This window comes from Aegilops tauschii, chromosome 1 (genome assembly GCF_002575655.3).
Source record: "Aegilops tauschii subsp. strangulata cultivar AL8/78 chromosome 1, Aet v6.0, whole genome shotgun sequence".
Lineage (NCBI taxonomy): Eukaryota > Viridiplantae > Streptophyta > Magnoliopsida > Poales > Poaceae > Aegilops > Aegilops tauschii.
The window spans coordinates 98,345,330-98,356,976 of NC_053035.3; the positions used below are offsets into that span (position 1 = coordinate 98,345,330).

At 47.8% G+C, this 11,647-nt stretch overlaps 1 protein-coding gene across 4 annotated transcripts; it reads right to left on the reverse strand.

Moving 5' to 3' along the window:
- Positions 1–5,559: 5,559 nt before the first annotated feature.
- LOC109760663 (glyoxysomal fatty acid beta-oxidation multifunctional protein MFP-a) lies at positions 5,560–11,328 on the reverse strand. 4 transcript variants are annotated; one of them, XM_073509061.1, is made up of 19 exons: positions 11,276–11,328; positions 10,923–11,185; positions 10,567–10,638; positions 10,299–10,358; positions 10,132–10,188; positions 9,949–10,016; positions 9,778–9,859; positions 9,413–9,468; positions 9,002–9,304; positions 8,828–8,914; positions 8,329–8,503; positions 8,094–8,215; positions 7,804–7,967; positions 7,465–7,719; positions 7,168–7,289; positions 6,964–7,085; positions 6,381–6,529; positions 6,136–6,274; positions 5,560–6,011 (listed from the first exon to the last, which is right to left on the reverse strand). In XM_073509061.1, the coding sequence occupies exons 2-19, from the start codon at positions 11,014–11,016 to the stop codon at positions 5,961–5,963; spliced, it is 2,178 nt and encodes a 725-aa protein (XP_073365162.1). In that variant the 5' UTR covers positions 11,017–11,185; positions 11,276–11,328; the 3' UTR covers positions 5,560–5,960. The 4 variants fall into 4 exon arrangements, with proteins under 4 accessions (XP_073365162.1, XP_020175060.1, XP_020175061.1 ...); XM_020319471.4 differs by lacking the exon at positions 11,276–11,328 and having other exon boundaries at positions 8,329–8,506; positions 10,923–11,260; XM_020319472.4 differs by lacking the exon at positions 11,276–11,328 and having other exon boundaries at positions 10,923–11,259.
- Positions 11,329–11,647: the final 319 nt, after the last annotated feature.

The following is an 11,647-nucleotide window of genomic DNA, read 5'->3' on the forward strand; positions in this document are numbered from 1 at the left end:
TATATATATATATATATATATATATATATATATATATATATATCCAATTGGATGTAAGTTAGCATGAATTATTATTGTTGACATTACCCTTGAGGTAAAAGGTTGGGAGGCAACACTATAAGCTCCTATCTTTCTCTGTGTCCGATTAAAACTCCATACCCATAAGTATTGCGTGAGTGTTAGCAATTATGAAAGACTAAATGATAGTTGAGTATGTGGACTTGCTGAAAAGCTCTTATATTGACTCTTTCCGATGTTATGATAAATTGCAATTGCTTCAATGACCGAGATCATAGTTTGTTAATCCTCAATGAAGTTTCTGATTCATACTTCACATTGTGAATAGATTGTTACTTGAGCATAAGAAATCATATGACAATATCTATATATGTTGCTGTTATAAGAATGACCATGATGCCCTCATGTCCGTATTTTATTTTATCGATACCTCTATCTCTAAACATGTGGACATATTTTTCGTTATCGGCTTCCGCTTGAGGACAAGCGAGGTCTAAGCTTGGGGGAGTTGATACGTCCATTTTGCATCATGCTTTTATATCGATATTATTGCATTATGGGTTGTTATTACACATTATGTCACAATACTTATGCCTATTCTCTCTTATTTTACAAGGTTTACATGAAGAGGGGGAATGCCGGTAGCTGGAATTCTGGGCTGGAAAAGGAGCAAATATTATAGACCTATTCTGCACAACTCCAAAAGTCCTGAAACTCCACGAAAGTTATTTTTGGAATTAATAAAAAATATTGAGCGAAGAAAGTACCAGAGGGGGGCCACCCACCATCCACGAGGGTGGGGGGCACGCCCTACCCCCCTGGGCGCGCCCCCTGCCTCGTGGGCCCCTGACAGGCCTCCGGTGTCCATCTTCTGCTATATGAAGTCTTTTACCCTGGAAAAAAATCATAAGCAAGCTTTCGGGACGAAACACCGCCGCCACGAGGCGGAACCTTGGCGGAACCAATCTAGGGCTCGGGCAGAGCTGTTCTGCCGGGGAAACTTCCCTCCGGGAGGGGGAAATCATCGCCATCGTCATCACCAACTATCCTCCCATCGGGAGGGGGTCAATCTCCATCAACATCTTCACCAGCACCATCTCCTCTAAAACCCTAATTCATCTCTTGTATCCAATCTTTGTCCCAAAGCCTCAGATTGGTACATGTGGGTTACTCCTTGTAGTTGATGCTAGTTGGTTTATTTGGTGGAAGATCATCACCCAGCCACTGCAGAGAGTTCGTTCGAAGAGAAGGAAGGTTTAGGCGTTTCAACAAGGCCAATGATATCTATGTTCTTAGAGCGGACAAGATCTTTGAGTTGGTCCCTGCGCCCCCTAGCGCCGAAACCCCTAATATTCCAAAATAAGGCCTTCATCGAAGAGATAGGTTTTTAATGCGAAGAATCGACCTACTAGGGGCAATGCAGGGTTTAGAACGTTTGCCAGCCCCGCGCCGAAGCGCAGCGCAGGGAGCCTCATCCCTTTCAGGTCCCCCCTCGACCCCACCGGCCACAACCAGTGAGGCGTCAGCCCTAGACGCGACCTCCTTAGATCTAGCAATATCTGCCTGTGCCACTTCATTAGCCCGGATAATATCCAATAACGAAGAGGGAGACCCAAAACTAGGGTCACAAGAAATACCTACATCCTCTAAGATACGCAAAAGATGAGCATTGGATTGCGACTGAAGAACTAGACGAACAGGAGAAGAAGCAGGGATGGGGGAGTTGGAGAGCCTTGGGGAGTACTTGAGGGAGGTAGATCCCTAGCCGCAGCGCGTCGCACCGCCCGATCAGCCACCCGCTCGCCGCTGTTGGAGATGCGCCCGCTCTTGCGGGCCGTGGAAGCAGGAGAGCGCACCGGCGCGGGACGGGCGCGACCCGGAGAAGCCGCCGCCAACGAGGGGCCCGAGGCCGCGCCCAAATCAGCATCAAGCCTGCGGCAAAGCCCCGCCGCAGACTGCTTGGAATCACCGGAGGCCCTGCTGCGCGCTGAGAACTTCTTGACAGAGGATTTCTTCTTCTTTCTCTTGGTCACCGGGCCGGTCGGGGGGAGGTCTTCAATACCAGAGAGGGACGGGGAGGCGGGGCGGGCTGGGATGTTGGAGCAAACACCAGAGAAGGGGGTGCCCCTAGCTCCACCAGAAGCCGCAGCCCCCCCCCCCACCAAAGCCATCCAACGCGTCCTTGTTCCCGCCCCCCACCGGAGCATTCTCCTTGAGCAGATGCCGATCCTCAGAAGTCAGCGCATCCCATTCAGATTGGGTGAAGTGATCTTCATTGCCATGGTTAGAATCATTCGGGAGGCCATCATCGTCCTTGTCCTTGTCTCCGTCGCCCGAGGTGGCTGGGGTGGTGGAGGCGGGGGCGAAACCGGAGCCGTATCAACCTCCACCCGAACCCTGAAACAGAACCCACCAGCGGAGGGGAAGACATCAACAGAGCCACGGATGCAAAGAGGGTCAACGCTCCACACCCGCATTCTGACCGGGCCCAGGACACAAAGAGACTCCGGATCAACCTCGATAGGTTTGCCAATCAGAACACCAAAAGCCATGAGGAAGGTGGTGGAGTGGAGCACAGGTGGAACATCATCGACTAGGACCCAAACGTCAGTCAGAGAGGATATAGCTTTCGATCCATTGGAGGCTGCCTTGACAGCTACGACCAACTGGTTTAGAGGAAGAGTGAAACTGGTGCAAGACAAAATCATCCGTGGGCTTTCTTTGGAGGGGAACAACGCAACGAACTCATACTCAGAAAGTTGGCGGATCTGCCAATCCCAACCCCCATCATCCCATAGGCGAAGCTCATCAAGAAGGATCTGGGGCGTGATTTTCTTATCTTTGACAGTAATGATGCCGGAGTTGGATAGGGCAGGGATCGGAACCGATGGGGAACCTCGCGGTCGAGGGCGAAGAAAGAGCATCCAGGAAGGTCGAGACCATAATGCACAAAAGCAGGAGGTTTGATGCGATTTTGACAGTCCACAGTTAGGTGGCCGTCCTCTCTGCAGATCAGACAAAAGGGGGGATTTTGGCATCTAGATTGGAAATGCCCAGGACGGTGACACGCGAAACAGGTGAGGGTGGGATTAGCAACTTGGGTTGGGGGAGGAACATGCACCGGAGCGGAGGGAGGCGGAGGAAGCAGACCATCACCAACATGACCAGACGCAGCGACAGGACCACGACCACCGGAGGAGGGACAACGGTCCGGCGCCCCGGAAGAGCCGCGGGGGCCGTACCGACAAGGGCCGCCTTCAGGGGCCGCCGGAGCCCGCACCGGAGCCCGCGCTGGGGCCGGGACACCATGAGGAGGAGGAGGACGCGAGGTCAAGCTAGCAGAGCCAGCCCGACTCGCCACGGCCGCCGCCTCCCAAGGATCCAAGGCATGCCACGCAGATCCACCCGGAACCGAAGGACCGGCCACCACCGAGCCAGATCCAAGGGAAGAAGGACCACCAGGCTCCCCCCCCCCCCCCCGCAAGGCTGCGCTCCGCCTGAAGCTTGGAGTGGCGGGCAGCCTCATACTCCAAATCGGCCTCACCCTCCGCCGAGCCCTCCCGCCTCCGCTTTTTGCTAGACAATGCCTCGCTGGAGGACCCGCGCGGGCGATCCATCGCGACCACGCACGCGAACAAGAGAGAGAGGGGAGGGGGAGGAGCAGATCTGGAAAAAACACGAATGGGGGAGCGAAGACGACGAAGGTTGGAAAGAGACGCTGGAAACCCTAGAAGTGGGGGGAGAGAACCCTTCCGAACCCATAAATACCCGGACCGTGCCAGGCCGGGGCCGGTGGGTTGGGCTGGTGAGGGAGAGAGGGGGTGGGCCTGGGCCACCCGAGGCCCAGGAGCCAGACGGGGAAGGGGGGGAACTCCGAAATGCAAGCCAGGGCGAGGCGGCCCCCTGACCCAACAGGTCCACCCAGCGACGCGGAGGCCCGCGGCCCAGGCGCAGGCACTACCAGAGGAAGCACCCCCAGATCTAGGGTTACGGGCGGAGCAGCCGCCGGCGGAAGCTCCCACGCACGGTGCACAGACGGGGAGAGACGCCGGAGAAGGGGAAGGAGAGCCAGACTCGGACGCCTGTGCGGAGTAACAGCCCGACCCAAGGATACCACGATCGGGGGACGGCGGAGCGGCCCGACGCCGCCCGCGCGACACGCGCGGCCAGCCATCAACGACCACCGAAACGGGGGCCGGACGTCCACGCCCACCAGGCGCAAACTTCCGGCGCCGCGCCGGAGCCGGGGCAGCAGGCACACCTCGCGGAGACGCCGAACGAGAAGGGGAAGGGGGAGGGGAATCAGAGTCGGAGTCCGAAGCCTCAGAGCCAAGAGCCCAGAGTCGGAGCCCGAAGCCTCAGAGAGGTCACTTCTCTCTATTAGCTAGCTAACACAATATGAAACCCCTAAATTAACCCTCCAAAACCCCTAACCCCCCCCCCCCCCCCCCTTCAAAAAAAACCCCAGCGGCTACGAGTTGCTGACGTGTGTCTGCCTTTTGGTCCCGGTTGGTGTTACCAACCGGGACTAAAGGTCCTCCTGCCTGGGAGCTCCGCAACGGCCACGTGGAGCCCCTTCTGTCCCGGTTCGTAAGCAAACCGGGACTAAAGGTTTTGGGCTTTAGTCCCGACCCTTTCGTCCCGGTTCCAGAACCAGGTCTAAAGGCCCTTTGAAACCGGGACTACTTCCCTGTTTTCTATTAGTGTCTATTGATGTATTGCTGGCTGGGGTTGTGCAATCATCTCAATCAATTTCGAAGATTTGGCTGTACAAGTTGATAGGTGCATGGAATGCATATATTGATGCGGTCTGTTGTCCTAAAGCCACGAGACTCGTGGAGTCGTGTATGCATGCCTACATTTATGTGGACTGAAAATAAACACTCTGGAGAGGGAATTGTAAAGTAATAATTAGACCCAAAAAAACATGTTGATGTGGATGGACCAGAGGGCAATAAAACACGAGTAGTTGCTGGCAGCAAGGATCTATTAGATATATAGATTGATCATATTGAATGGCCACATGGATTAGAAAATCGAGGAGTTCTTATTGTTAAATTGTTTCCTATGCATCTGCCCTTTTTGATAAGTACATTTACTTCTCTCATTTTACGTCTTATATTAGTTTACAGAGGGAGTAAGACGGGTTCAGGTCTTTGGCATCAAAAGAAACCGAAGTGAGACCTCGGTCAAAGAAAGGGAAGGGAGGTTGCCTCCATGAGGACATGGACACCGAGCTATTTTTGGTTGTAGTTCCATGACCAATCCTTTCTGGGTTGGAATAGTTTGCTTTTCAAAATATACAAATAATGACAGGGTTGATTCCCACGAAAGGACATCTAAGATATTAACAACCATTCAACCAAGGAGATAGACATTTAGTTTCTACAATACTTATTTAGTGCATGTTCACAGATGAGAGATGACAATGTGATTAGTCTTAACTGGTGCTGGTATTGATATTGGGACACTAAAGTTACGATTAACAAGACCATTTATGATCTCAGACGAGTGACCTGCTTATGATAAAACACAACTTAATAGTGCACTAAATACTTGCAAAACAGGAGTACAAAGTTCAAACTCTTGTTAGGTCATCCTGCTTGAACACCTCTTTCACACACCAAGATTTAAACTCCGCATATAATCCAGTTGCACATGATATATGCAATGATCGAAATTTGATACAATTCGAATGGAGTTTGTGCGGCACATCTTTGATCACTCTTATTCAGACACATTTTGCATGATCAATTTTTGTGAAATCACCTCGGCCAAATAACAAGAAACTTCTTTTCAAATCGTTACTTGTTTATTCAGTCTCTGGCTCTTCCCTTCCATGATTCAGCAGCTTCCCAGTCTGAAGCGATTTGAAGCCACGTTATTCTTATTCTGCATCAACCTTAGCAAAGAACGAATGATGGTAGAATGAGGAAAAGAAACTACAGCTTGCCCTTGGCCTGGTTGTTCATCGTCTTCGTCGCCGATGCGCTCTGCAAATGGAATTCATTTGATTTTCAGGACACAATAATGAAAATACACGCAGAAATCTCACACAAAAATTTAATTGGGATATCTGAAGAACCAGACTGCAGTGTGCACAAACATTGTTCTCACCAGAGGAAGACCTTCAGCCGCCCTCTCCAACAGGTGGCTGCAAGGTTTGAAGAACTGGCCATACTCCATCTCCCACTCCGACAGCATCGTGCAAATGCGCCTTGCGCCGATGGAATCCGCCCAGTGCATGATGCCACCCCTGGTTGCATTTCACAATTGGTTCCTTCAGCAGTTCGTCGGCAGTCAGGGAGCTCGACCAATCATCTTATTAGCATACAAAATTATAAATGATTCGGAGATGGCACCTGTATGGCGGGAAACCCATTCCGAAGATGGAGGCGATGTCGAGGTCAGAGGCCTTGAAGGCAATGCCCTCGCCCAGGACACGGCAGGCTTCGTTGATAACCGGGAAGAACACCATCTCTGCTATCGCGCTGTTGTCAATCTTGAGCAACTGCCACCATGTACAAGAATCATGGTGATTAGAAATGGCCATTGGTGTTTCTGATATCTAGCAACATTATGCCTTTAACTGGAATTATGGTGTGCATGGAGAGTAAGAGATCCATTCAGTCCAAATAAATGTATGCATAAATGGGACAATCTATCTGCCATCAATACTGAAACTAGTTTAGCTTATATCTAGTCCACCAAATAATGAGATTTCACCAACGATAGCAGGTTAATTGAAAGCTGCCTTGCTTATTTGACCATCGACACGTACTATCTACAAGCCAACACTAACCTCATAAAGAACCTTTTTTTAATGTGTACTGGGAAACATATGTTGACGTTTTCAATTTTCTTTCACACCCTCAAGAAAAGGTCATATTGCTGAAGTGAAGAACAAAGGAACGTTGGTAAAAACACTGGAAAGTGAACCCAAACCTCAGGATCAGGTGTGGCTCCTGAAATTCTCCTCGACTCCTCGACATAGCTCGTGATTTCAGGATCAGGGCTCGCCTTCCTCTTACCCTCATACTTGTAAAACCCCTTTTGGGAGGCTTCACCTGTGGAACAGCAACAACAAAAAAAACATACTCACGAATGGGAACCAAGGAAGCGTTGCACGTTATAATTGATTAGTTTTACCTGTTCTTTTGTCTTCAGTCATGAGAGGAATCAGCATTGACTTGTAGACCCGCTCAGGGAAGTTTTCAAGGTACTGCATGCCTGTGGCTAGAGCAACGTCAAAACCAACCAGATCTGTCATTCTGCAGAGAAGCTCTTTAAATGAAAATGGTGTGTGATTCAACATGATTTGATCAGCATAAGTGCATGAGGCAAGCGAAATGATGCTGACAGTCCCACTGATGAGCATTCCCGTTTGAATCATCGGAATTGAGAGAGATTAGATACCGCAGAAGAGATTTAGTGTTGTCTAAATACCTGAATGGACCAATTGGCATCCCGAATTCAATACAAGCCTGATCGATCTTGTCAACATCCATTCCATGATCAACAAGTAAGAGTGCTGCCTGAGTGTACGGAAAGAACATCCGGTTAACCGCGAAGCCGGTACAGTTTCCGACCACTATTGGTGTCTTCTTGATCTTCTTCCCCACATCCAGCATGGTGACAACTGCTTGCAGAGAGGCACGAGGGGTGCGGACTATCTCGAGAAGAGGCATGATATGAGCTGGACTGTCGAAAAAAGGGAGTGATTAGGAGGTAGTTCAGGAATCACAACTAAAGGGTTTATTATGAACCTGCTTAGCATTTCCTTACGCGAAGAAGTGTGTGCCAACAATGCGGTCTTGGGAATTTGTCTTCTCTCCGATCAGGTCAAGATCAATGGTGGAAGTGTTGGTGGCAAGAATACAATGGGAAGGACAGTGTTGCTCCAACTCAGCAAAAATCTGCTGCTTCAACTTCACATTCTCTACGACTGTCTGAACAAGCAGCATAAGGATAGCCGGGTTAACTAAAATAGCGAAAGCGATATATTCCAGCAGGGCTCTCTCCTACTATTCTTTGCTTGATGCAGCAGATCTAAGGTAATTAGATATAGAACTTGCCTCGATTGCTAAGTCAACACTCTTGAATTTTTCATAATCGAGGACACCTGTAAGAAGTGAGAGGGTCTTGTCATAGTTGTCCTTGGTCATTTTTCCTTTCCTTACACGACTCTGCAAGTTTTCTGATCAAAGTGTTATAGTTAGGCACCCCCTTCCATTTTCATGTTGGTCTGGACAACATGATGAAAGAATATTCAGATAGGAAGTGATGAAGTAATGTTAAGCCATCCTCTACCTTTGATCCTGCCAATTCCTGCGTTTAGGAATTTCTCATTGATTTCTTTGAGTATAACAGGATAATGGCTTAGTATCAGCGTGGTTGCGATTCCAGAACCCATAGGTCCACCACCAACAATGGCAACTTTAGATACCTTCCTTGGCATCAAACCTAAGTCTGTGACCCCAGGAACCTGCTGCAATTTGATATAAGACTTGCATTCTACTCCCTCCGTTTCGAATTATAAGATGTTCTAACCTTTTTCTGAATCAGATGTATATAGACGTGTTTTAGTGTGTTTGTTCAATCATTTCAGTCCGTATGTAGTCCATATTGAAAAATCCAAAGCGGCTTATAATTCAGAACATAGGTGATACATTATAATATAGCTACAGGTAAGTGGGTATAATTCTGCCTACAACATGTATATCTCATACTCCCATGGCTTCAAGCAATGCACTCAAATGCATGACATTTTTTCCGGAACAAGCACAATATTTTTTTCCTTGTTCTTTACCTTTGATGTCGCACGTTGTGAAAAGAACACATGAATCAAGCTTTTGCATGTACCTGAGAAAAAGAGTTCCTGAAAAGCCATGGCTTCCTGCATTTGTGTTGCACACAACTCAGGTGAAATCTTAAATCTAGTTTTCTTGTCAAGCCAAATGCTAAAAAGTAAAGCAAATCATACCTTCCGAAGCCCGGCTCGTGGCCCTGAAACTATACCTTCTTCGACAGCATCGATACAGACGAGTGGATGCTGAAGATTGGCAGCCTGCTTCCGAGACTGAACTCTGGCAGAATTGAGGATCTCTCTGGCCACCTCAGGGGATTCAAGCTTGTCAGTTTTGTAGAGGGCTCGGACCCATGGCCTTTTGGACTCACAGATGTCCAAAGCCCAACGGCGGGCATCATTCAACAAATCGTTAGGTGAAACAACAGCGTCGACAAGACCCAGCTCATGGGCTTCTTCAGCTTTTATTGGCTTCGAGAGCTGGTGAAAATGAGTGTGTTTCAAGGTTTTCAATGTAAGAAGTTAATGTGCAATAGCATAGGAATGAATGAAGGAATTTTGCGAAATGAGAGAAGTAAATGAACATACCATCATCATTTCAAGTGCTTTTGTCAGTCCAACAAGGCGGGGAAGGCGCTGTGTTCCTGAAATGTGGGATCGACCAGTGCCAAACACATCATATAAAGTACAATTCCATGATAGCAGTCCTTCATATTAATAATTTATAATCTATTGCATGGCATGGTACAAGGAACAACGGAAGGGAAATAACTTAATTATGTTTTGTGATGCATATGGTAAAATTGGAGTGCATAGCATATCACAAGGAACATCAATACATTAACTTTCTCTCCTATATTAGTGTAATCAAGGGAAATCACTGGATCAGCTACGACATCAAGTATAGATAATAATAGCCTTATTTCTGTAAGAAAATATAAAAGTGACACTACCTCCAAATCCAGGTATTACTCCAAACTGAAGCTCCGTGAGGCCTAATTGAGCATTAGAAGTTGAAATGCGTGCTTGGCATACCTAATAGAAGTATTCAAACTTAGTAAGACTTGTTATCACAAAACTTCTCTTGTAAGGTGAAGAACTAAGAAAGGACGTCAACTCTGTACCATGGAAATTTCTAAACCTCCACCAAGAGCAGGGCCATCAATAGCAGCCACTGATGGTTTCCCAGCATCTGACAGAGATAACGCCCACGAAAAATGTATTATGGAACTTTTAAGTCTACTAGTCTAATGGTACGTGTATTGCCAGGAAGATATTTGAGAAAAGATGATGAATTGCTCAAACACCTTCGAAAATATCAGTCATGGCTTCAATCAATATGCAGTGATCCTTTAGCTGCTCCGCTATTAGAAACATATAAATTTTGTATGTCAATGTTGGCATAGTAGGTATGTAGAGACACGGTAAAATGTTGATCTCGACAGAAAATTTGCTTAATGGGGGCTAAGCGCACGTTTGTGAATATCAGCGAAGACACTAACGTCGAGTCCAGCAGAAAATGACCTTCCACTTCCTGTTAAAAATTCCCACACATAAGGAAAATTAATTCCCACAAAAAGAATTTCCACACACATCTTTAAAAAGATTCACATGAAGGAAAACTGCTACAGAGTAAAAGATGAGAAAAAATCGGCAAGATTGTGGTGCGTGCATTTTTTTAAGGATTTTTTGAAGTGCACATTATCCACAAAATGATACTTGTATCTTAAACTGTCTATTACCTGTAAGAACAATAGCTTTCACATCTTCCCTTTGAAGCGCCTCTTCATAGTGCCGTTTCAAGCTATACCAGACTGAAAAATATACGCCGAGAAAGTTGTTAGGCAAAAGTACTTGAATAATTAATGGCTAATATTCTTCTTCAAGGTCTTAAGGAGCAAATAGTGTTTGTGAGAACCTGTTGATCTACTTGACAGAATAATTTGCATCTAAATGATCGGTATTCAGTACTATACTTATTCCCCAAATGTATATAAGAATTATTCCAAGGACACAGCACAATGGTAAGGAGGCTGCTGGGAATCTCTCTCCCAAATGCCGGCTAAAGAAGGAGGAGAGGGAGAAGGTGTTGATTCACCGTCGATGGAGAGGGCGTTCACGGGCGGGTTGACGACGTAGATGACGGCGACGCCGTCGGACCCGACCTCCATCTCCGTCGTCCCCTTCGCCATCGATCGATCCTCCCCGCCGCTTCCTCGGATCTCCCCCCTCGCTCGTCCGCTCGCAGGGCTGCCGGCTGCTGCGTCCGTTTGATGATCGGCGGTCGCACCACGCCGGAGGCCATTTTAATGGAGCCGGTCGCCATTAAGGCGGCAGTTGTTCAGTTTCCGGCAGCCGCGGCTACAGGGTCAGTTGGTTCGGAGTTGGAGGAGGATTTGTGAGAGAGAGAGACGGCAGCGGGGAAGAAACACGACGACGCACCCTACTTACTTCAAGTTCAGTTCCATCAGGTGGAAACTGGAAACCACACCACGTTTAAGATGTTGGAAGACTATCATGCGTAGGGAGACGATCCTGCACATGTTGTGGAACCCTTGTCGATCCTTCTCGTTTATAACACACAGACGCACACTCCATGGTCAAGAATGAAATGTACAGACAGAGTGTTTGGTAGTTTACGGTAAAGGGAATGGGAATTTAGGAGAGGGAGTTGGCTGAGGGATTATACATAGGAAGTGGATTGTTAGTCCCAGTCCCACGTTTGGTACCGGGTGAGAATTATTTGTGGGAATTCCCACAATAAATAAAGAAAAGGAAGGATATGTTACGAGGTTACGTGAGATGTGATTCTATTTGCTGTTG